At 44.0% G+C, this 25161-nt stretch overlaps 1 protein-coding gene across 3 annotated transcripts in view; it reads right to left on the bottom strand.

Moving 5' to 3' along the window:
* Nucleotides 1–239: 239 nt before the first annotated feature.
* EDARADD (EDAR associated via death domain) overlaps nucleotides 240–25161 on the bottom strand; it is a 63201-nt gene continuing 38279 nt past the window's right edge. For all 3 annotated transcript variants that reach the window (XM_072755919.1, XM_072755918.1, XM_072755917.1), the window contains 2 exons: nucleotides 16050–16095; nucleotides 240–4266 (listed from right to left, as the gene is read on the bottom strand). In XM_072755919.1, coding sequence (XP_072612020.1) covers nucleotides 3884–4266; nucleotides 16050–16095 — 429 coding nt within the window. In that variant the 3' untranslated portion in view covers nucleotides 240–3883. The remainder of the gene's footprint in view (nucleotides 4267–16049; nucleotides 16096–25161) is intronic.

Genomic DNA, 25161 nt, shown 5'->3' on the forward strand with positions numbered 1-25161 from the left:
CACACAGTGAGAGAGAGAGAGAGGCAGAGAGAGAAGCAGGCTCCATGCACTGGGAGCCGGACATGGGATTTGATCCCGGGTCTCCAGGATCGCGCCCTGGGTCCAAGGCAAGCACCAAACCACTGCACCACCCAGGGATCCCTCTGCTGAGCTTGGAGATCTACATAGGGCTTGATCTCATGACCCTGAGACCATGACCTGAGCTGAAACCAAGAGTCTGACGCTTAACCACTCACGTACTCCACCATTACAGTATTTATTTGCTAAAAATTAGCTTAAGATTATTTTGGGTTATTATGCAATTGAGTTGAGGTTCTGTTTCAGTTGACAGTTACTCTTTGATATGCCTGTATGTAACAGAGATAAAAGTCACCCTACATTTAATCAAAGTCTAGATTCCAAATGAACTTGTATTTAAAAAACTTTTTGGCTAAATTTCTCCCTGCTAATATCATACTTCTTCTTAAGATTTTATTTTTTTTTGTTTGAGAGAGAGAAAGAGTTAGAGAGTGAGAGATGGTGAGCATGAGTGGGTGGGAATGGCAGAAGGAGAGGGAGAAGCAGACTCCTCGCTGAGCAGGGAGCCCTATATGGGGCTTGATTCCAGGACCCTGAGATCATGACCTGAGCTGAAGGCAGATGCTTAACCGACTGAGCCACCCACACACCCCTAATATCATACTTCTAATAATTAAAACTTTTCATAAGGTAAATGTCAATCAATAGATATTATCAGTATGCACAAATAATGGTAGAATCAAACTCAAATAGCACATTCATGTCAACTCCTCCATTAAAAAAAAAAAATCCCATCCACCCTGGCATTTCCCCTCATACAATTATAAACAGGAATTTTAAGCTTTCTTAGCCAGTAATGGAAATGATTAGCAATGAGGACTTTGGAAGTAATGATGCCAAATGGAGAGATGAGGGGGTGGTGGTCCGCGGTCACATGTTTTTCCTGGAATTTCTGAATTTGATGGTAACGGAGCACACTCAGCTCTACCTATAACTGAATCCCCTGAATTCTGTCTTAACATTTTTGACCCAACTCAAAGGTAAGTTCAGCAGACACTTACAAACAATAGCCATGTTCAAGATACTTATGATGATAAGTTCAGTTGAGAGTCAGTTTTGAGATTGAAAGTTTGGGTTTGGAATTGGAAACACATTCCACATTTTGTTAGCACAGAAGCAGTGCTAACAGGGACCAGTGTTCCCAAGCCAGCTTACAAAAAACTTAATTCAGAAATTTGGGAAATATAGAACACAGAGTTCTAAAGAACCTCATCGACCTGTATAATAATGTTTCCATGGGAAAATTCTTCACAATATTTTCCAGATTTAATGTCTGGGATATTACAACCTTAAACATTATTTAAAATTTGCAGCTGTGGCCCTACTGGGAGGAAATTTAGAAGCCTACTTCCCCCAACTACTGTTCCAAGCCACTGAGGGTGGTCTGTGACCTGCCATGGCTTTCAATAGAGCAAAGTGTCCACTGAGTTGGGAATCCCCCAAGGAGCAGGGCATGAGACCAGGGAAGTTGGTGAGGCATCAGGGAGGGAAGTCAGGGTGCTGGGAGTGGTTTTATTCCAATCCTCTTTCTTCCCATTGCACCTTTGTCCTATGTGATTTGGAGGTGGAGGAAGTGTCTGGAAATCACAAAAACCTCCCCATCTCCATGGGAGTGATGGCTGGTGGTAGGGGTGGAGGTACCACCTGTTCTTTTAGGTCTCTATTTGGAGGAGGTGGAGGCCTAGAGGCCGGAGGAGGAAGGAGGAGGCTGATGAAAGGGAGCAAAAGGGCTTTTCCCTCCCATCTTCCTCCCTCTCCCCCTCCCCTCCCCTGTTCAGAGAGCCTGCAGCATGACAGGTCGGCCAGGATGGAGATGGGCAGGGGGAACTGTGATAAAAAGATGAAGTTCCCCAGCAGCATGGAGAGGGAAGGGACTTCCTGTGGCACCTGGCCAGGCTGCAGTTAGCGGGACATTGGCCAGCCTGGGGCCCACTCCTTGTATCCCAGGGGTAGCAAGACACAAGCAGTGATGGCATCCAGCTGCTAGGGGCCTGTATCATGCCTCACTGAATAATCACAACCCCTTTTTGGTTCTACTTCCCTAATGTGTCAATAAAGAATGCCAAAAGTTCATCTATATTCTTCCACTGTGAATTTTGGGCTAACATATTGAGGGTGGGGTGTCGCTGTGGATTAATGGGAACCTGGAACATAAAATCAAATTCCTAGAAGATTAGAGCCCCCTTAATGAGTTCTGTATGGGGGCCTGGACCATAGCTGACGATAAATATTTAACAACCAATTGAAAAGAACCTAATTATAAAAAGCTCCACATTTTATTACTGGCTGCTCCTTTAAATACATTTTGTGATAAACCTGACATTTATCTGATAAATCAAACAGAGGAAGATGAGCTGGTGAGATTAACCCTGAATCAGAAGTGATGAGTAAATCTCCATAGTAGATTTGGTTAGTTTAGAGTTTATATTTGATAGCAAAGTTGACTCTATATATTGGCAACCTAATACAAACTGCTAAAACTGTCAGTGGAAAAATATGTTGGAAGTTGAGAAAATAATTTTGAGTTAATTCTTATCTTTTTTGTATTCCAATCAATGTTCATCATTTTTGTTTATTTTAATCCAGGACTTGTACAGAATCCCACCAAACTGAAAGGAGTGCCTTAATTTTCTGAGCCCACAGCCAAATCCAAATAGGGCTTTCATGAAATTGTCAAACAAGCCAAGGCTTTGCCTCATATCTCTGTTACCCCATTAAAGAGAGAGGGAGAGAGAGAGAGAGAGGGAGAAAATCTGATCTCTCCAGTAACAAACTCTTCCATCCTCCACACTTTACCTCCCCCTAAACCACAAAATAAGAACATCAGATCCAATTTTTCATTTGGTTTAAAATCCTCTAAAATTTGGATTTTAATACTGATCTTCAGCACCAAAGACTTCCTGTTCTTGGCTAAACCGCTATGTAGTGTTTGTTGGTAGCTCTGTTTCCAGCTGTGATAGTAGGTGCTAGAAGTTGTTACATTTCAACTCTGGGCCAGGTGATTTTTATTTATGTCTTAGCTGAACCTGATCCCAGGGATGAAACACTCAGCCTCATACAAAAGATGGAAGAGCAACTATTAATGCAATTATTAAAAAGTCTTGGGTAACAAAGGGCATTTTGTGTACTCTCTCTGTCAAACACCTTGCCCAAGGTCCTTAGAACCCTCCTGATTCCTAACCCTGTCCTCTTGCCACTACTTTCGTATTTCTTGAAAAAAAAAAAAAACTTGCACAAATGGCATTTTTGATAGTGCACAGATTACCAAAGTATTTGAATAAAAAAGATGGCACATATGGCCTGAAGGTATGGCCCCCTGATACCAAAGTCCTCTATGACAGAAAAAGGAACAAGGTAATTTCTCTGTGTTGTCCTCTGAGCTGTGGGAGAGCTGTCAGTCCATCATGAAGGATCCCATGGATGATGACCCGCTGGCACCATCCACAATCTTAGTTCTCATTTCAGTCTCCCACAGTATTGAAGGGAGAGGATCATTTTATTTTCATCATGGCATGATTCCATTCTGACTGTGGTCTTTGGCCCTGGTCCCCATCTGAGGCTACGAAGTATCTTTCCCCAACCAGATTCAAATATTAAATTAAAACAGATGTGCAAAACTTACACAAACAAAAATCCGCCACCAAAACACAACCCTACCCCTCCAAAAACCACCAGCTTTGGGGAGAAGCAATCAATGTCCATCATTCTCATGTCCTTATCCTAAACAATTACAAAAAGAACAGATCCACATTCCTCCTTAACCTGTGGTTGTTTCAAGGTCCAAAGAGGCCAAAGCAGCCAAGGTCTAGAAGTTCCTGGGGTGGTCTCCACGACCCCTCTTGGGCCACTCCTCATCCACCCACCTGTGCAGGACCTTCTCCACGTCAGCCCTGTGGTAGAGCCTGCAGAGCTCCATCAGCTGGCCCACTGGCCTCTGGCTGTTCCGGAGCAGGAACTCCAAGGTAGGGCTCTGAGGCCGCTGCTCCAGGAAACACAGTTCATCATAGGGCATGCCCCATTTACTTGCAAAATTCCTCCAGTTTTTTATTGTTGGGTGACATGGATCCAGCTTTATCCTGATGACATCAAGCAAGTCCTGATCATTGAGTAAGTCACTTATGGTCGGGGCCCGGAGCACACAGGAGGAACAAGTACAGTTCTCCTTGCAGGACTCATCTTTGCTTAGGTCTGCAGGAACAAGCAATATGGTCCACAGGTCAGCAAAAAAGCAAACACACGCGTCCATCTCTTCCATCCTTTATCCTTCCGCTGGAATGCCAGCAGCACTAGTGGACAGCACAGTGCACCTTAGAGAGGAATATTTCAGGATACTCCTTTCTATATATTCACACAACAAATGTGGCATTTTTGACAGCCAAGGATGGCTTGCTTTGCTAGAAGCACTAGTGAGATTTTACACAGTCAGCTTCCCTTTCTTTTTGAGACTCTCTGTGTCTTACATTGTGTGTTTGTGGGACTGCTGGCGGGAATCTGAGTTTGGAGGAGCAGGGCTCTCTCTGTGGGCAGGTCACCAGAGGAAGTCACGCTCAACTATCCCATAGGTACACCAGCCTGGAGGTACCTACCTGGACCTCCACCCCTACCCCTTCCAAGTTACAAGTCAGCCCTGACAGCTTTTGAATGCCTAACATGGCATGTTAGGGTATAAATGATTACACAATTCTTTAAAAGGCCTTTAAACACACACACACACACACACACACAAACAGAAAACTGGAATATCCAGTCTATACGCATATTTGAAACGGAGAGATAATTGATAATGCCAGAAAACTTACTTTTTAGATTTATGACCACCTTATCATGCCTTTGCCTTTATCTGTGTTTTCTTCACCCATGCAGCTGCCTTTGAAGTGAAGCCAACACCCTGAGGTATGCACAGTGGGATGGATGAACAGGAGGCTTCTGAGCTGAGCCTCACCAAGGAGGGCACAGCCCCAGCCCAGGGGAAGGGCAAACATTTTTCCATCAGTTATCTCTAGCCTCATTTCAATACGAGGGAGCATGAGTGTAGGGGGAGGATGAAGGAGCGGGAAGAATTGCTGGCAAACTATTTAAAATAAAGTTGTAAGTGGTGTTTCTGCACAGCATGGCATCGTGTCTTCAACTCTGCATCCATACTGGGTCTCCTGACCCTTCTGACCAGGGATTTTTAACAGCCAAAGGCTATGCCAGAGATTACTGGCTTGGAAAATTCTGGGAGGTTGCAATGACGTTTACTATTCTGAGCCCTGGACTTCCCAGTTTAGGGAAATTAAAAATTAGAACAAGAGAGTGTCTTTGGTGATCCAAAGATTGTGAACCAGCAATCTGGAGGCAAGTATAAGATGACAAGAACCATAAAAATCCTGCTCATATTCATTGATCTGGGATATAACTTCAGGAAACCCAGCCTAAAGAGATAATCTAGAATATGTATACAAATGAAAATGTTTAATTACAGTCTTATTTTTATTATCCATTTTTAAAAAACAAATGTCAAAGTTAAGGGATTAGTGGAAGACATTTTTGTACTACTTGATGGAATTTTTTTTTAAGATTTTATTTATTTATTCATGAGAGACACAGAGAGAGAGAGGGGCAGAGACACAGGCAGAGGGAGAAGCAGGCTCCATGCAGGAAGCCCAATGTGGGACTCGATCCCAGGTCTCCAGGATCAGGCCCTGGGCTGAAGGCGGTGCTAAACCACTGAGCCACCCAGGCTGCCTGGAATTTCATTTAAATAACTATGAAGACCACATAGCAACCCAGAGAATGCGTGTGCTGTAATGTCAAGTGAAAAATGCAAGATGTAAGGGATGTGTGTATTGGACATTAGAAGTATATGAGAACTCGATGTTACTATTACCATGGAAGGAAATGTACAAAAATGGTAATAGCTATTGTCTTAATTCCATAGGATTTTCTATTTTCCAGGGCTTTCTCCAGGGCTATTTTATTTCTATGGTAAACAATGTATTACATGAATAAGCAGGTTCCCACCTGACTTTGAAGGTCACCTGGACCTCCTGTTGCTTTGAATGGCCCCCCCTCACACCAGCTGCCCTTGGATATGGCTGCCTCTGGACCTGGGCCCAAGGCTCCTAACACCCTTTGGATACCGCCTATTGCATGCTAGGCTGTATCCTTTCTGAACGTTCCTTCTGACAGCTGAGCCCAGAACCCCCAGCCCCATCCCACCATGGCCCAGCTGCATCCCTTACCCTGTCGTCTGATGTGCTGAGATTCCAGCCTGTCTCACTGCTAAAACCTAAAACAGTACTTCAATTTCTCCCTCTAAGGCACCCAAAGCTCTCTGACTCCCCTATTGACTTAGAGCTCCCGAGATGTCCTGGTGGACTTTTTCACTGCATCCACCCAGTTCCCATATCGCAGCCTCCACTGGAAGCTCTCCATGCTATAATTCCTGTCTTACTTCCTACGACATCCTTAAATACAACCCGTGCTCCAGACCAGCTGTACTACTCCATTCCCCGAACTTCATCCATCCTACAAAGCCTACCTCAGATTAATTAAAAAACTAATAATCAGCTCAGTATAGAAATCTGGAAGTTATATACCCTTAGAGATTTTGTATAACCTATTGAACATTTCAGGCTTTCCCAAATTCTCACAATTTAGAGGAACAATTTGATGCAGACCATTGCACATATATTTTTGGCCACATATGTACTCGCCGCACCAGTAAGGGGATTGTTAGGGCCAAAAGAATGAGCATTCTAAGGCCATCAATCCATGTGCCGCAAACAGCTTTCCAGAAATAAAGGTGGTACCAATTTATACTCTAACCAGGGAACAGTGATACCACTTATCTCACCTGACCCTTGTCAGCACCAACTAAAAAATGTTTGTCAATTTCCCAGTTGGAAAAATGAGGCCTCCGTGTCTTTTCTGGTGTTTTCTCTCTGATCAATTTTCTCTCTTCTCTCTCTCTCCCTCTCCCTCTCACAGGACTTCCTCTACTGAACTTCTCTTTCTCTGCTGAGCTTCATCTAGCCCATAAAACCCACCTCAGATTCACCTGTTGGCATGAAATCTCCCCAGCTCCTGTCCAGAATGCCACCTCACTCAGAATTCCATCATTTTGTTTGCATCTCCTGACTCTGCCTTGCGGTGAGATGTTCTGCATGGTTTTCTTGTTCCTCATTACACCTTAAATGCCCTGAGAACAGATCCAGATCCTTCTGCAGTGTGTTCCACATCTTAGAGTTTAAGAATGCTGAATTACATTTCTGTGTAATATAGGGAGAGCCATTCTTGAGCCATGTTAATAATGATGCATTAAGAAGTAAAGCTTTAGCAGCATGATGGGACAGATGTTTATTTACTTAAAAAACAAGCTTTGTGGGACACCTGGGTGGCTCAGCGATTGAGCATTTGCCTTTGGCTCAGGTTGTGATCCTGGGGTCCTGGGATCGAGTCCCACGTTGGGCTCCTTGCATGGAGCCTGCTTCTCCTCCCTCTTCCTATGTCTCTGCCTCTCTGTGTCTCTCATGAATAAATAAAAAAAATCTTTTAAAAATGAATTTTGTAATGGCAAAGGTGATTTCTTCCTAAAGGAAGTATGTAAGGGAAATTCTGCAATATTCTTTGCTCTTATTTAAAGGTGGGATCAAATGAACAATATTCTGTCAAATGGCCACGAAAGCATGTATAATTCTGTTTTTGTAAAAACAAACAATAAAGTAGTGGCGCCTGGGTGGCTCAGCCAGTTAAGCATCTGCCTTCAGCTCTGGTCATGATCCTGGGGTCTTAGGATAGAGCACCGTGTTGGGCTTCCTGCTCAGCTGAGAGCCTGCTTCTCCCTCTCCCTCTGCAGCCCCCCGGCCCCAGTTCCTGCTCTCTCTCAAAAATGATAAATGGGATCCCTGGGTGGCTCAGCAGCTTTAGTGCCTGCCTTCAGCCCAGGGCATGATCCTGGAGTCTCGGGATCGAGTCCCGCATTGGGCTCCCTGCATGCCTGCCTCTCCCTCTGCCTGTGTCTCTGCCTCTCTCTCTCTGTGTCTCCAATGAATAAATAAAAATGATAAATAAAAACCCTAAAAAAACAATAGTCATTCATATTCATGTAAAGCATATATACCTATTCACAAAAAAAGTCTGGAAGTATGTATAACAAAATTGTTAATAATGGATATTTTCTAATTGTTTATGATTGTGTTTCTTTGGATGCTTCAAAAAATATTTTTAAATGTCACAGAAAAATAAAGGATTGAAATCCCCAAGTCCTGCATTAAATATATTGAGGTGCAAAGGTCATCTCTGACACCACCTTTGTAAGATTCAGTGTTGGTGAGATTCTTTCCTTTGGTGTCAAGAAAAGGAATAAAAATATTAATAAATAATATAAAGAAGAAGAAAGACATCAGTAAGGTTTCTGCAAAGCTTCTTTAAGCCTTCTAGTGTAGGAGAAGCTTTTCTTTGAACTTTGACCATTTATTAGTTTGTTTGAAAAGAAATGATGTGCCAAAAATCTATCAGTTTCCCTTTTGTATTTTCTGTGACACAAATCACAAACCATTTACTGAATTGCAATCGACACGAAACATCAACACTAGTGAATTTAAAGCTGCCTGCTTTAGAATCATAAACTATAATTAGCTCCCTGGTGGACTTAAGTGGAGAAACATGTTTTGTTTTGTTTTGTATCGTATCAAATGTATTTCGTCCTATACTGCCTTAAACACCTATCATGTAATGGTGCACATAAAAGGCTAGGCTGGGCGATGCCTTGGGGAAGAAACAATTGCGGGGAGAGAGAGACATAGGACCAAAGAAGCTTTCATCAGAAATGGGGGGAAATGGAATTATTATCTGATGCCTCTCAAAAAACAAGCACAGGGGTGCTATATAGCTGCAGCTCAGAAATTGTTTGCCAAATGAGTGAAGAAGAACTATGCTTTCTCCCCAGGAGAGAAGGGACACTTGTTGTTTTTAAATAATTTCTACACCCAACGTGAGGCTTGAACTCACAACCCCAGAGATCAAGAGTTGCATGCTCTACCCACTGATCTGGCCAGGCACCCACTGATAGATTTGTTACTACTGTTTGATGAATCTTAGGACCTGAAGAGAGAAAATTAAAGGAAAAAGAATGTTGCTGTGTCTCCTGACAATAAAGAGGTATTGGGAGAAAACCTTACAGCATTGTATTTTAAATACAAAAGAAGGGATTGATTCTAGACTTGGGGGAGGAGAAGGGAGGGCTATTTCAAAAAGGAAGTTACTCGGATTGTCTAATGAGGGTCCTCACTTGCCATATTTTGACACTTGACTGGTGTACTTTCTGCTGATGCAGAGCCAGAATGGAACACACCATCAACGTACAATGACTTCCTATTTTAGAAGCCAAAGCCCTAGAAAACCCACTCTCTGTGAGTCTAGTCTGAGTACTGGTTTACACTTGGGGAGAGTTTGTCAGAGGAGAAAGCAACAGATTTCCCAGTGCCTCTTCATCCCACCACAGTCATTTATGGAGGGAGGGGCTAAGATACAACCAGCCCCTCCATAGGGGCTCAGAGTCCTTAGTCCTGGATCATTCCAACCTGTGTCATGTGGGGCTCACTAAATCTCAGTGCTCCAAACTCCTACAGCCTGACTTCTCTAGGCATTTCACATCTACAGACTTCTGATTCCTCATCCATGAAATGAAAATGATAATTTCTATATCTCATGAATTAAATGCGATAAATGATATGAAAGCATTTTTGTTAGATCTTATGTAAAGATGTTAGGTTTTACATTTATTATTTTTTTTAAAGACACTGGGAAGAAAAGAGTCCCCATGTAATCTGGCCCCTGCTGAAATCTTCCAGCTCCCTTCCTTCTCCATTGCCCTCCCCTACCCACATTTATCCCCAGATCACTAAGCTCAGGCCTGCCTCAGGGCCTTTGCACCAGCTAGCTTTTCTCCCTGGAGTCCTCCTTCCTCATTTCTTCACATGACTGGCTCCTTTGCATTGTTCAGGTCCCCGTGCACCTTTTTAGCTGAAAGCAGGATCCTCCTCTGCCAGGAAAAATCCTATTACCCTTGTTTATTTTCCTCAAGGCACACCTACCACCCTAAGTAATGACTTATTTATTTGTGGTTTTTGTCTGCCACTCCCAACTGGTATATAAACTCCAAGAGGAAAGAGACTTTGCTGTCTGATGTCACCACTTCATCCCAGGCACAAAGCAGGTGCTCAGTAATATTTGTTGAGTAAATCAAATGAATGAAGAGTGTGTCATAGAGAAATAGTCCAATTAGAAACCTCTGAGCAGCCTAAGAAGAGCTACCCAGAAAATTTCAAATCAACCAAAACTTTTTTTTTTTTTTTTTTTTAGTGCTAACTGAGCATATACAAGGCAGAAGAAAGACGCCTGATTGCTATGGAGAAGGAGTAACCTGTGTATCACAGAGATTAATAACAGCTTTAGAGGCATGCCAACTGGCTGTCAGTACCAGGTAGCACGGTGCAGGTGTGCAACTTAGACAGGTAACTGAGATCGCCAAGGCCATACCCTCACTCCCTGAACAGGGGCAGAGAGATCTATTTCATAAGGTTGTTACAAGGATTGAATGAGATCATCCATTAAAGCCTCTTCCCAGGGCATGATGGGCAGGCAACAAAGGATTAAGAGCTGTGGATAAGCGAGCATAACCAACGGCCTTTTCAAAAGCAGGAGTTCTCAACCTTGGCTACCAGATAGAACTCTTCCTCCCCTCAGAGCCCCACCTCCACCCCCAGGGAAATTCACAAAATCCTAACTCTGGCCCCACCCTCGAGGATCCTTAATTAATTGGTCTGGGGTGCAGGAGGGACATGGGAATTTTTTTTAAAGATTTTATTTATTTATTCATAGACACACAGAGAGAGGCAGAGGGAGATGCAGGCTCCACGCAGAGAGCCCGATGTGGGACTCGATCCTGGGTCTCTAGGATCACACCCCGGGCTGCAGCGTGGCGCCAAACCGCTGTGCCAACGGGGCTGCCCGACATGGGAATTTTTAAAGGCTTCACTGGGAATTCTAATATGCAGCTGGGGTTGAATACTATTTCCTTAAAGACAGCTGTGGGGTAAGCTCTTAGAAGGGTCTGCCAAGACTACGTTTTGGAATCAGAGCTACTTTTCTTTGAGAGATAGGGTGTCTGTTTGGTGATTAAGTCTTTGAGCAGAAAACATTTCCCCACACTCAGCAGTAGATGTGTGGGTTTTCCTACAGGGTGTTTCCTGTCCTCTTTCCTTAATCTTCATCCTCTCTCTCATACACATTAACGCAGACTTTAAAGAAGCGTTTAGGAATCAAGAATGTTCGCTGACAAGAAGTGGCTCAGGTCACTTAAAACATCAGTAAGAAACAGTCTGTGTCCAACGGCACACCATATAACTCCAGCGTGCGGCTGGCAGGTTTTAAAATACTGGTCAATTAAGAGTTAATTGTGAATTGGAACAAGATTCAGGATTCACAGAGGTCATGATTAGTTGAGCCTAGAAATTGGCTCCAGTCAGGATGTTGGCAGTGGATCACAGACTGACTTAATGTGTCTCCCTGCAGGGTAGGTGCTGTTTTATCTTGTACGTCCTGGCTTTTCGAGAGCTATTTCTACATGGGTGTTTCCCTCCAGTGTGCTCAGGACCACTGGGAGCTTCTAGATCATTTATAATAACGTTCCCCAGGATACATAGTTAATTCAAACAATTAAATAGTAAACATCTTTCCATTGGCAACTTTGCAACTAGCAAAATATTGTGGTCCTGAAATAAAACACCTCTATCCCAGGTGTCTACAAATTATCAGATTTGGAGCTTGCAAAATACCAACAAAGTATCAGAGTAGAGCTGAATACTTCTGCAGTAATGTGTGTTAAGGTTGTAAATTTGTGCTTTTTTCTATGTGTGGTTTCCAATGTGGTTGGAAATAAATATATTTAAAATGTCAGTTTATGGCTTTGATAAATCACTGGGGTGCATGCACACATCACATTATTCATCGGAGGTAGTTTATATGCTCTGAGTTGGAAAATGATGAACTATTTTTATCTCCCAAGAAACTAACCCAAAGGCTTTTGGTGGGCGTTTGATCTCTTAACCAAAGGGAAAAACAATCCCATTTCATTCTCTCTCTCTCAAATACCCTTTAAAGGAGACATCAAGCACTGGGGAGTCTAACTGACAAATTGGAAGGATCTGGGATAGTAAATCATGCTGCACCTCAATTTTGTCATCAAACAAAACCGGAGCATAGAGGGCATTTTAAGAGAAAAACAAATTTAGATAAGAAAGGACCCAGGTAAAAAAGCATAGAATTCCATGGGAATTTGGCTTCAGAAATTATGTGAAAAGGACATATTAACAAAGTGTCATTTAATGGACCTAATTTGAAAAAAATAACAATCCTAGTTTACATTCATTTCTGTGGGGGAAATTCGGTATGGGCTGGGCAAGTGCTGAATTATGCGAGGTTGTCGGAAAGTCATCCTTGAAAAACTGGCCTAGTGTCGAGACCAAGTGCAGGAAGTGTGGTCTGTGTGATATCTACTGCCACCAGATGGGGGACAAGGAGAGGTTTATATTTTCAATTTGGGGGATACTTTCTAAAAACTGAGTCTTACTCCTTTCATGCCGGACTGTTTTCATTTTGAAAACCTATATGAAAATGCTGTAAAACTTTAATGGCTCCTTTAGCCGAGTAAGCTGAATGTGATTTGCGTTGTTGTATTAATCCAGGGCATCACAGTGGGTGTCCTCCTCCTTGTGCTCTGCACCCCCTCCCCAGTTGTTTGCTTCTGCACTCACTAGCTCCACGAAGGAGGCTTTGCTTTTCTAGTGGTAGCTGATTCTGATTTGCATTTGTTTCCTTTGCCTGATTTCAAACCGTCAGCTGTCATTTCTCAGTCTGTCTCATCCGTCCTTCTATAGCAGTGCCTTCCATGCTCCCGACAGCGCTTATTCTAACCAGCTAGAAGCCAGATTGCAGACAACTCAGGTTTTCAAAGACAAGAATTAAATAAAATCCAGGCTCTGAGTTAAGGCCTGGGGCCTGATCTAGGGAAAGTAGCAAACTTTTTGTGAAAGGTATTGCAGTGTTCAGAGACTGACTTTGGAGATGGGGCCAGGGATAGGGGTGGTGGTGGGAGCGTGGGCTTGGGCTGCCTTCCAGATTCGGGCCGTATCTGAGATAGCTGACCCGCACCCCACTGTATGACTCCAACATTCAATGTGGTTACTACCCGGCCACTGCGTCTGACCAGTAGAGAGGCAGCCTGGTGCAGTGGTTGGGATTGAGCTCCTGGCCAGGCCCTGGGCTTGAGTTCCCACTTAGGATTCCTGTGACCCAGCACCAGCCACGGGACCCAGCATTGTTTCTGTAACATCCACCTGGTGAGGAAAGTAAGTTCTGAGTTGTCATGTGCACTTTTTCTAAGCGGCTTTTTAAAGGGCTCAGAACAGGGAACATTAACTCTTGTGTGCAGAGTACTATGCCAGCTGCCAAAGGTACCAACTTCAATAGCACCATCTGCTCTCAATAATATCACTTGCTATCACTGTGAGGAGTTTATTCTCTTCAAAAGTTTTCCATTTCATTTTGACACAGGGAAAGTTTTTTAAGAGACAAGTGAAATTTGATGAAAGTTAATCTATCAATAAGAACTTTAATTTATAAAGGTTATAGGTATTCCTAAATAACTTACCATATCCATTTCCATTTTAGCTCACATTCCACATTAGTGGGGAGGGTGCTAGTCCTTTCAAAGTCTAAATACACATTTTTTTTAATTAGAAAAGAAATATGTGCTTATTGCAGAAAATCTGAAAATTCAGATGAGCATAGGGGGAAAAAATTCATGCCCTTAGCACCCAGGTGAATCAGCCTTTTACGGATGTCCTTGGTCATTTTACCACACGTTGTATACATTTATTTGCCTACATCTAATCATTTGTTATATATGGATTTGTAGATACAGGTTAAAGTTTTGGGAAGAGAGATTTTTCTGATATCCACTCATGTTAGAAATTTTAAAAATAGAAAAAAGTGAAAAAAAAATAGAAAAGAGTGGAAAGAAAACAAAAATTGACTGCTTATGTGCCAAAGATGCTTTCTCCTCCTCATATTACCCAGGGAGGGTTTTTTTTTTTTTTTTTTTTTAAGGATTTTATTTACTTATTCATAAGAGATATAGAGAGGGGCAGAGACATAGCTAGAGGGAGAAGCAGGTTCCCTGCAGGGAACCTGATGTGGGTCTGGATCCCAGGACCCTGGGAACACAACCTGAGCTGAAGGCAGACCCTCAACCACTGAGCCACCCAGGCGTCCCCAGCAAGGTGCTTCTAATCTGAGCTTGTCTGCTGTGGCATTTGTGAGAGAGGATAAATGCTGGCCAGCGGTCTTAGCCTCAGGTAGGGGTGTGGTGTGGTCCAGGGAAGGCTAGTTCCAGCGGGTGTCCAGATGGGACCCTGACATTGGCCCTGTCCTGTGAAACCCGGTGGGAAGGCTCCACTGCAAGTTCATCTGGCTCAGTTTCCCCTTTGACTTCTCTCATCATGGTAGTGCCTGAACTAGAACCAGGATACCAACTTGTCTCCCAGTACTTTTGCCACGTGGCTTCCTTAGGGAACCTGGCACACAGTAGGTCCTTAATAAATAAAAATCCACTGAGTGAAAAAAAAATCACCTAGAGTCTCACCACCCAGAGATAACTGTTACTAACATCATGTTTCCTTCCTTCCTTCCTCCCTCCCTCCCTTCCTTCCTTCCTTCCTCCCTCCCTTCCTTCTTTTCCCTTCCCTTTCCTCCCCTCCCCTTCCTTCCCTTCCATTCCCTTCCCTTCCCTTTCCTTTCTTTCCTTCCTCTTTCTCTCTTAAGTGGAGCCCAAGGTAGAGCTTGAACTCACGACCTTGAGATTAAGACCTGAGCTGAGATCAAGGGGCAGATGCTTGGGCACCTGGGTGGCTCAGAGGCTGAACATCTGCCTTTGGCTCAGGCCATGATCCCAGCGTCCTGGGATCAAGTCCTGCATTGGGCTCCCCACAGGGAGCCTGCTTCTCCCTCTGCCTGCGTCTCTGCCTCTCTCTCTGTCTCTCATGAATAAAAATAAAATCTTAAAAAAAAAAAAAAGAGGCAGATGCTTAACAGACTGGGCCCCCTGGGCACTGATAACATCATGTTTCTAAGGGGAAAAAAAAAAAAGTTGAGAATACATCCCAAGTTCTGATTTTCAGCATGGTCATGTGTGCAGTCCAAGTAGATCTGGTGGTGACGGATTACCCTGGGGGTTTTAGGGTCCACCACCCTCCCCCTAAAAAAGAAAGAAACAAAACCCTGATGACTCAGCCCTTCAATAGGTGTTTTAAAAGGTATAGAAAACATTAATGAGGTTTTTCTGTATTTTAATCATTCTTTTGGTAGCCTATGTTAATGCTCACTCCAGATGTTCTCTGTGATCAACTAATATAAAATCTGAAGATTGCCAAAGTTTCCAACTTAAAGTAACAAGTGGTGGAGGAGAAAGATCTTCATGTTGCTCTGGTTAAACACACCAACAGCAGAAAGGGGCTCACAGCATGGGGCGCCAGGGCACAGGGCGGGGAATGGAGGCAATGGCTGGCTACCCTGGCTGGCCTCAGCCCCCTTGCCTTCTTCTACCTGGCAGTTTTCCATCCATGCTAACTCTGAAGGAGGAAGGTTTGCTCTGTTCTGACTGGTGCCCCATCCTAAACTTTTCCTATCAAGAACCCAGCTGTGACCCTCATGAGCCAAGTCAGGTTAGCATGGAGAAAAGACTCTGATACCTTTTGTGAAATCTGGTTAACATTTCCTTGCAGTTCCCTGCGGCCTGTGGTTGGAAAGTTTCTCTTGTCCATAATACAGATTTTTAAAATTAATGACAAACAGATTTGCAAATTATCTTTAGTTTAGCTGTGCCATTTATCAGAGAAACCCAGACATCTGTCGAATCAGTCCTTTACCTGAAAGGGGATCTCCAGTACTGTCTGGAAAGCCATTTTCTTCTCCCTGTCAACCAGAAAGCAACCTTCATTAGAATCACACCCATACGTGAATGGAGATATTATCAATTTTCCAACGTAGTTAAATTTCCACCAAAGCCCAGCAGGGTGGGTGGCGATGGATCTCAAAAACAGTAAAGAGCAGGGACCGCTGTGTCTCCCTCTAGAATAGAAGCTCCTGGAAGTGAGGGGCATTTGTCTGTTTGCTCCCTGTGCTGGGTCATCCATGCCCAGAACAGTGCCTGGCACATGGTAGACACTGATAGATGAACAATGTGCTGGTGTTTTACTTTTATTTCACACTAGGGATGACTTTTCTCTTGTTCCCTATCTACTCTTTGCTTGGGCTTGTTGTCAGTCTAGGTTGTAATTTATTTACATGTCTATTCTATTTATTTTTTAAAATATTTTTATTTATTTATTTATTTTAAATATTTTATTTATTTATGAGAGATACAGAGCCAGGGTTGGGGGGAGGGTAGAGACACAGGCAGAGGGAGAAGCAGGCTCCATGCAGGGAGCCCAATGTGGGACTCAATCCCGGGTCTCCAGGATCACACCCTGGGCTGAAGGCGGCACTAAACCGCTGAGCCACCCGGGCTGCCCTATTCTTTTTTTTTCTTTTTTTAAGATCTTATTTATTTATTCATGAGAGACACAGAGATAGAGGCAGAGACACAGGCAGGGGGAGAAGCAGGCTCTCTGCAAGGAGCCCGATATGGGACTTGATCCCAGGACCCCAGGATCACGCTCAACCACTGAGCCACCAGGTGCTCCTTCTATTGTATTTAAAAAAAAAAAAAAATATATATATATATATATATATATATATATATATATATATATATATATATATATCTCAGAACAGGAAGGAGAAACTGTCAAAAGGCAGTGTCCAAGTATCTGCAGAGATAATAGCGTTTCTGCCCTTCTACCGGGGGTTCTATTTTACAAGTTCTATTTTTACAAGCCTGTCTACCCAGGCCACCAGATATGGTACGTGGAGGGATTTACTCTGACCTGGTTGGAGGATGTGTGTGCACAAATGAGTTTTCCATGACGTCAGTAGAGGAGACCATCCTCAGGATGCGTCTATTTGTGTTAACTCCATCTTTGTACAATGGAAACCCCTCCCAATAGCTACTATGACCCCCTTCCATCGGGTTCTGGAAGCAGCACTGGAATTGCATCCAAAAGCCCTGGTCTCTGCATCCTCCTTTGTGGATTAGCGGGGGGCACATATAGGCTCGTCACCAAAGACCTCGGCATTCTCAGTTTCCTCCTTAAAGATGTGCGACTCTTTAAAAGGTGTCGATCTTTTAGTCTTCTCTTCATCTCCTGAGAAGCCCTCTCCCTCATTCCGAGCTCATATATTCCCATGTCTCAGCAGCGTAGATACACTCATCTAATTATGAGCCTCCTTTTTATCCCCACATGAGCAGCATTCCTGTGTTTAACCAGCCAGATTCCGCATCCACCCTCCCCCCCAATCTAAATATTTCTTATTTCTGTTTGAGCCTTGCTCCTCGTCACTGTCCTAACTGGGACGAAAAGCAACCTGCTCACTCTGATGCGTACACTGGGTAAAGGTTATAGGAAGTTTGTGAAAGAACAACAATCTCCTTTTTACTTTTCCAAGGCTCTACAATGGTAGGGCCACTGTTGGACCGGTCATGTAAGGACCTGCCTTCTCACATCTGCACAACTGCAGCAGGATGGGGCAGGCCCGCTCTTCTATCAGCAGACTCATGGTTCTGTTCCCCGAACCGGAAACGTGCAGGGAGCAAACAGAAACAGGACCTTCAGCTGGTGTTTAGAGACACAAATGTTAAAACTTGACAGATTCTGTGGTACAACAGGGATCATTGCCAACACATGAGCATTCCTTTAACAAAAGACTACGTTAACATGGATTTGACTGGATTTCTCATAACCTGGAGAAAATTTGTATCAGAGACAACATCTGGCCAGAATCATCCCTGTGAGAGAGACAAGGGATGTGACATGACACAGAATGAGGTGTGAACGTTGATGGAGACAGAATACAGAAGAATATCTATTATCTCTGTTCTTACTCTGATTATTATGTTATGCTACTTCTTAGGTTAGTTGTCCAAGAGTGAAATCAGAAAAGACTTATTTTTGCATTTTTAAAAAATGGCCTTTACTCAATACCTCTTGATGAAGCACCTGATATGCACCAGCTCCCCATGTCAGAACCTATATACAAAGATAAATCTGAACCCCTGACCTCAAGGCCTGCCATCAGATATGCTGGGGAAATAGAGATGCACATAAATAACTAAAGTATAAGGCAGAGGTGATGAGTTCCAATAGGGATGCATAGACCCAATCAGAGCAGAGACGTTTCCTCTGACAGGAAAAAAACCAGAGGAGGTTTCTCCAGAGATGTTTTAGATGAACTTTGCTGAGGATCTGGACAGTGGGTACTTGGAGGCAAGGCATTGAGCTGGAGGCCCACGTGAGCTAGCAAGGAAGTGGCAACATGGTGCCCATAGGGCACTTTGTCTGAAGCAAAGGCCATAAGAAGCAATAGAAGGAGATGCTCTGAGGCCAGACTGAGGCTGGGAGGGATTTACTCTGACCTGGTTGTCTAAGGAGCTGGGCTTCATCTCACAGACAATGGGAGGGGGGGGTCACTCAGGAGCTCTTTGCCAGAAGCAGGCATGCTCAGAGCTATCCAGGAGCAAAGCAGGAAATACCACCTGGCTCTGTGCACAGCACAGGAACATGGCAGCTAGAGAGCCATGTACAGGCCAGGTGACTGTGGGTGTGGTGGGGGAGAACAAGATGGCCTCAAAGGTGACAATTAAGGAGACCCTACACAGCTCATCTAGGAAAGGAAGCCACTGCAGAGAAAGGGTCATGAGGTGTGAAATCAAGAGCGAGTTTTGAAGAGTGATGGTTAAGACCATGAGATGTAAAAAAAAAAAAAAAAAAAAAGACCATGAGATGTCTGTGAGTATTGAAAACAGGGTGCTGGCCCTTGAGGGAGACCAAGGCCAGAGATGAAAATATGGATGTTGACAGGATGGTGGAAGGAGAGAGAGAGACACTGGAGAGCAGGACGTGTGGTCAGAGCCAAATCTAGCAAAGATGGACATGAAAACCGCTTCTGCCAGGTGGGTGGGGAGGATGCGGGGGGTCCGCCTGCCGCGCTCCCCTCCCTCGGCCCTTCTGTCTGCCAAAATTTCTCTTATCTTTGAGCTCCCAGCTCAGACATCACTTCCTCTTAGAAAGCCTTCTGCAAGGCCCCAGCCTGGGTTCCGTGTTGGGGTGCTCCCACGGCATCCTGTCTGTGCCACCCCAAGGGATGCTTGCTCCACTGGCTGTAGGGGTTTGAGGTGTCTCTCTCCCACCCTCGACCTTGGACTACCAGGCAAGGGCCCCTGTCCATGCCATGTCCTGTGATTAGCATGTCTGAGGCAGATAACACGTAATATCTGTGGAAGCGACGGCGAGTGGGAGGAGGAAGGAAAGAGGACACAAATGGGGTGTGGAGTCTCTTCCCCAGGCCAGGGGATGAACTTCCTCCCTCGTGATGCTCTCCCTATGCCTCCCTCATGCCCTCCAATCCTCCTTGGTGGCCTCATCTTCTTGGTCACTGATTCTGCAGCCTGCCCCCTGCTCCACTGTTCTGGCCTCACCTGGATTCCTGTCCACTCAGTCATGTGTTTAAAAACATCCTAGATTTGTCTGCCAGCAGTGGGCCTCTGTAGGCCAATCCTTACCTCTGCCCTACCTTCCCCCCAACTTGCTCTAAACTGCTGAGTGCTGCTTTGGAAAAAGAAGTGACAAACCTTCCACATTCATAGGATCACATATCTGACCTCAGCTGGGCCTCAGCTGCTCCTTGGCCGTGTTTGGATCTTCCTTCTTGAGGCCCTCTCGAGTTCTGTTCCAAACCTTCTCCACTCTGCTGAAGGCCTCATCCCCATTTGTGTCTCTTCTCCCGAGAGGTGGCTGGGCCAGTGGATTCATCCTCGCTCTCCTCCTTCTCCCATCTCCAAAGAGATGGTGTCTTTTCACCCTCAAGCCCCAACCTTTATCCTTGAACTATGGTCCTGTGAAGATGTTTTCAATGGCCCTTACCGGGAAGGGTGGGACATATCTTCTCCATCTCTATATGGCTTAGCACTGAGTTTACGTGCTGTGTTCAGAAATATTAGGTCAATATAATGGAATCCAGCATCGTCGCCAGGGAGCCTCCCGCTATAGCACAGGTCTTGCCTCCAAGATCACGTCAAACCTGATGAGTGGTCTGAGGTGGACAAGGGAGCAGAGGATCAGCTGATGAGAGCTGGGATACAGAGAATGTGGCAGGTTCTGTGATGTTTCTGGAAGCAGTTAATGGGAGGGATTTCTAAAAGGAGACTGGGCTCCACTTGGATATCAGAGAGATGTCCTGTACCAGTAGAAAGTGTAGGCAGGTGACCCCTGGTGATGGGCAGAGCCACTACCAGTCCTCAGGAGGTGTACTGGTGTTGGGAACCTAACACTGGCCTGGTTCTAGTAACTGGAGTCCAGGGGACTGGAGAGCTAGACTTGGGCAGGGAAGTCCAGCCCGTGGCATCCCTGGGACCCAGGAATGGGGCCTGAGGGAACGGATGGTCCTCAACTGCATAAGCCACAGCTTGAGATCTTGCTGATCCCATTAAAACTGATCCAGGAACACGGAGGCCAGAGTGGTGAGTCAGAGTGGCACTGGGCTTAGGTGTGAGCGGCCCAGGACAGCAGGGGAAATAAGCCAGGGGCTTCAAAGACTTCCAACTCTATTCCTCCCCTTGCATGTCTGCCCCTTCCCCTCTAGGGGATCTTATCACATACAAGACTCCCCCTGTTCTATGCCAACTTCTGAAACTAGCACCCTCACCCCCTCACCCCACTCCTTTTCTTCTTCCTGAATTCCTTCCAGACTTCTCAAGGACTTACTTCTGCAAAGTGCATACTATGCCAGGTGCATAATGCCTTTGGACTAGCTCACTGACTACTCCAAGAGCTATTTAGGAGCTAAGAATCACCATTTACAAATGATTAAAAAAAGACTTCTGTTGAGAGGTCTTGTTTTAATTATGAATGGAGTTCAAGTATAAAGTATTGGCTTTGTGGGAGAGAATAGTTTCTGGGTATGGTTGAGTCTGTATGCCAACAGAGAAAGTTCTAGGTAAGAAAAAAGATGGAATAACCCAAACAACCAGGGTTAGGGTTTAGCCTAGATGAATAGGTGAATGGATTAACAAAATGCCAAATGCGGGATCCCTGGGTGGCGCAGTGGTTTGGCGCCTGCCTTTGGCCCAGGGCGTGATCCTGGAGATCTGGGATCGAATCCCACATCAGGCTCCCGGTGCATGGAGCCTGCTTCTCCCTCTGCCTGTGTCTCTGCCTCTCTCTCTCTCACTGTGTTCCTATCATAAATAAATAAAAAAAAAAATAAAAAAAAAACAAAAACAAAATGCCAAATGCTTATCCAGCCTCAAAAAGGAAGAAAATTCTGAGTCAGGGTACAACATGGATGAATCTTGAGGATGTTATGGTAAGTGAAATAAGCCAGACACAAGGGGACAAATACTGTATGATTCCAGTTAAATGAAGTCCCTAGAGGAATCAAATTCAAAAGGCAGAAAGTAAAATAGTAATTATGAGGAGGTGGGTGAGTGGAAAAGGGAGAATTCATATATAATGGGCATAGAGTTTCAGTTTGTGAGAATGAAAAAGTTCTAGAGATGGGTGGTGGTGATGGTTGCACAACATGAATGGACTTAATGCCATAGACCATATACTTAAAAGTGATCAAGATGGTAAATATTATGTTACATGTATTTTACCGCAATAAAAAAATTTTTTTAATCTCCTTAGGAATCTGAAGGGACTGCAAAGTTGAACACTAATGTTTTCTATATTCAAGCAGGCTAAAGAAAATCCCCATTTTGTAAAACCTTCTCATTGTGAATGTGGGGGAATTACCTTGTATTTGGGCAAAGGTATTAACTGCTGCCAAAAACTCTTCGAGCAGAAAGAAAGTTGGCTGGGTTACACAAACTTTTGTACTTTGGTTAGCTTATAGACTGGTAGCCAGGTCCCATTTCTGCTTAGGGAGCTGAAGGCACTAGGTGGTGAAGAGCCACCTCAGGAGATTTCACACAAGGCTCACACAGGGCTCTGGAGATTTCACAGAGCAGCAGAAACCCCAAGGCCAAGAACACACTGTGGAGAAAACTTTCTCCTCAAAGATGAATGGACATCCCACATGGGGATGGATTGATAAGCTAGAGATGCTGATAGATTGCTGGGGAAGGTACTAACCAGCACCTAGGAGCTAGTCTTCTGGGAAGCATGCTCTTCTCTACTGTCTAGTCCTATCTCTAAATGTCTGGCTTAGCTAATTAATAAAGAGCGCCATCTTTGTTATTTTGCAAACAAGGGAAAGGATAACTGGGTGGGAAAGCACTCAACCGGCTGGTTGACTTGATTATTAACTGAGTCTGACTGGAAACCACCATGAAGACCCAAACCAAGTTATCACTGCTCACAACAATCTGAATTATACCCAAAGGGCCAGAAAAGAGATGCCTTCCATGCAAATGACTTACTTACTTGAGGTACCAGTGCAGCCAAATTACTTAAGTGGCTTCTTCGGGAGAACAACCAGTGGTAAAACCTGATCTCTCTGCTTTAAGACAGTATCTTAGCAAATGGCTTTGAAAATATGATTTTAAAAGCTTAGGTATGCATTTAGTAACAGAGCTTCCATAGCATGGATTCAGACTATTCTAGACTCTCTCCTGTCACATAGCCAGTGAAACTCAAGCCACTTTCAATGGTGTAAATTCTCAAGACAGAGCTGGTTTCCATGTAACTGAACGACATGTATTTATCGATGATCCGCTTCTACACAGTAGGACTAGACTATGAGTCTCCTGTTGGATTTTTCTATAGCAATCTATACTTAATTCTTTTTCTGCAAATTATTATTGCAGTAACTATTTACACTTTTACTCTTTACTGAAGAATACTCTCTCTCTTTATACATATATATGTGTGTATATATATATGTGTGTGTCTACATATGGATAGATCTATTTATTTGAAAGTATATTCCAGAAACTGACCTTGAGAAGTCTATTTAATTCAGGCTACATTTACCAAGCACCAACTCAGTGTCTGAGACCATTCTAAGGCATATGAAGACAAAGGAGCCATATCCCTGCTGCTTCAAGGTTACAAGTTGGTAATGAAACAAAGACATGAGCATAAATATTGACAACACAAGGAATGAATAACATGTTAAAGAGGCACAGAGAGAATGCCAAGTGAAAACAGAGAACAGGGAAAGTTTCACACTGAGGATGAAAGAACGAAATGCAGAAGAATAGAAGTTGGAAATAAAGGCTGCACTGCTTTGCTGGGGTGAGAGCAAACCTGTGGGTTTGTGTACATTTGGCTCAAATAGGGTTCTCTCCTACAAGGAAGGCCTGCTACTTCTGGAGTTGAAGTGGGGGTCAAAGCCTGGAGCAGCTGCTCATTGGAGGCTGGGCATGCTCAGGTGTAATTTCATCCCCTTGCTATAGTTTCAAAGGTGAAGGAGGCAGGGGTTTTCCCCTTGAGCATGAAGTATGGTTGATTACTGTTCAGAAAGATCGCCAAGTGTTTCAGAGGAGGCTATGGTTTGCTTGTGCAAAGGCCGTGGGTGTAATGGAGGGGCAGGGGGTTTCCGCCTAGATTTCTAACACTCACAAATCCCAGGTGTAGGATACACGTGATGCCGGAGCAGACTCGTGCAAGGCTGCGAGGTGAGCAAGTGCATTCACCATCCCACAGTTCACTCTATAATTTTCCCGTGGTACACAATTACATGTAGGCTAAAGAAAGACCACTTGGTTGGAGAGCCAATATATGGAAGTTGGTTAGGCCTAAACACCATCCAGATGTTTGAATGAATTATTCTACTACTTTTTCTTTAATTTGAAAAAAATACCAAAGACATACACAAAATAAAAAGTACTGATGGCTCCTGACTGATGATTTTTCTTAAAAAAAAAAAAAAAAAAAGACGTAATGATTTTTTGACCTTATGGTAGTGCAAAAGCAATATGTATTCAATAGAATTGTACTTTGGATTTGGATCTTTTCCCGGGCTAGCAATCCACAGTATGATCTTCTCCCCTGAGGCTATCCAGTGGCCCCAGCTCCCAGGCAGCCACGCAACCACAAAGGTCAACAGCCAACACTGATAACCGTTCTGCACCCACACAGCCCTTTTACTTCCCACTTTCAGTTACTCAATCAATGACATGAGATCTGCAACACTTTGCTATCAAATAGGCTTTGTGTTAGATGCTCTTGCCCAACTGTAGACTAACATAAGTGTTCTGAGCATGTTTAAGGTGGTCTGGGCTGAGCTATGGTATTTGGTAGATTAGGAGTAGTAATGCATTTTCAACTTAAATATTTTTAACTTATGATGTGTTTATGACAGCACAACCCACTCTAATATCTCTACTCAAACTGGTTTTTAAAAACACTGCAAGAGATGTGGAAATCTTTCTCTTACTCTCTCAGCCCAATCTCTTAATCCATCTCCCTCTCCAAAGGTTACTGGTTACAATCTGGGGCATGTCCTTTCTGATTCCTTAGTCATAGGATCCAAGATTGAGACAGGTTTTTAGCTCCAAACCATACTAGTGTCTATCTTTTTTTTTTTTTTAAGTGGGAGAGGAGCAGAGAAAGAGGGAGAGAATTTTAAGCAGGATTTCCACCTAGTGTGGACCTTGATCTCACAACCCTGAGATCATGACCTGAGCTGAGATCAAGAGTTGGACACTTAACCGACTAAGCCAGCCAGGCACCCCTACAATTTGTTTTATTTAATAATATCTTATGGAGGCACCTGGGTGGCTCAGTCAGTTAAGTAGCTATCATGATCGTGGGGTCCTAGAATCAAGTCCGGAGTTGAACTCCATACTCAGCTGGGAGTCTGCTTCTCCCTCTGCACCCCCTGGCAATGCTCTCTCTCTCTCTCAAATAAATTAATAAAATCTTTTAAAAAATAATC

This window comes from Vulpes vulpes, chromosome 4 (genome assembly GCF_048418805.1).
Source record: "Vulpes vulpes isolate BD-2025 chromosome 4, VulVul3, whole genome shotgun sequence".
NCBI classification, from domain to species: Eukaryota; Metazoa; Chordata; class Mammalia; order Carnivora; family Canidae; genus Vulpes; species Vulpes vulpes.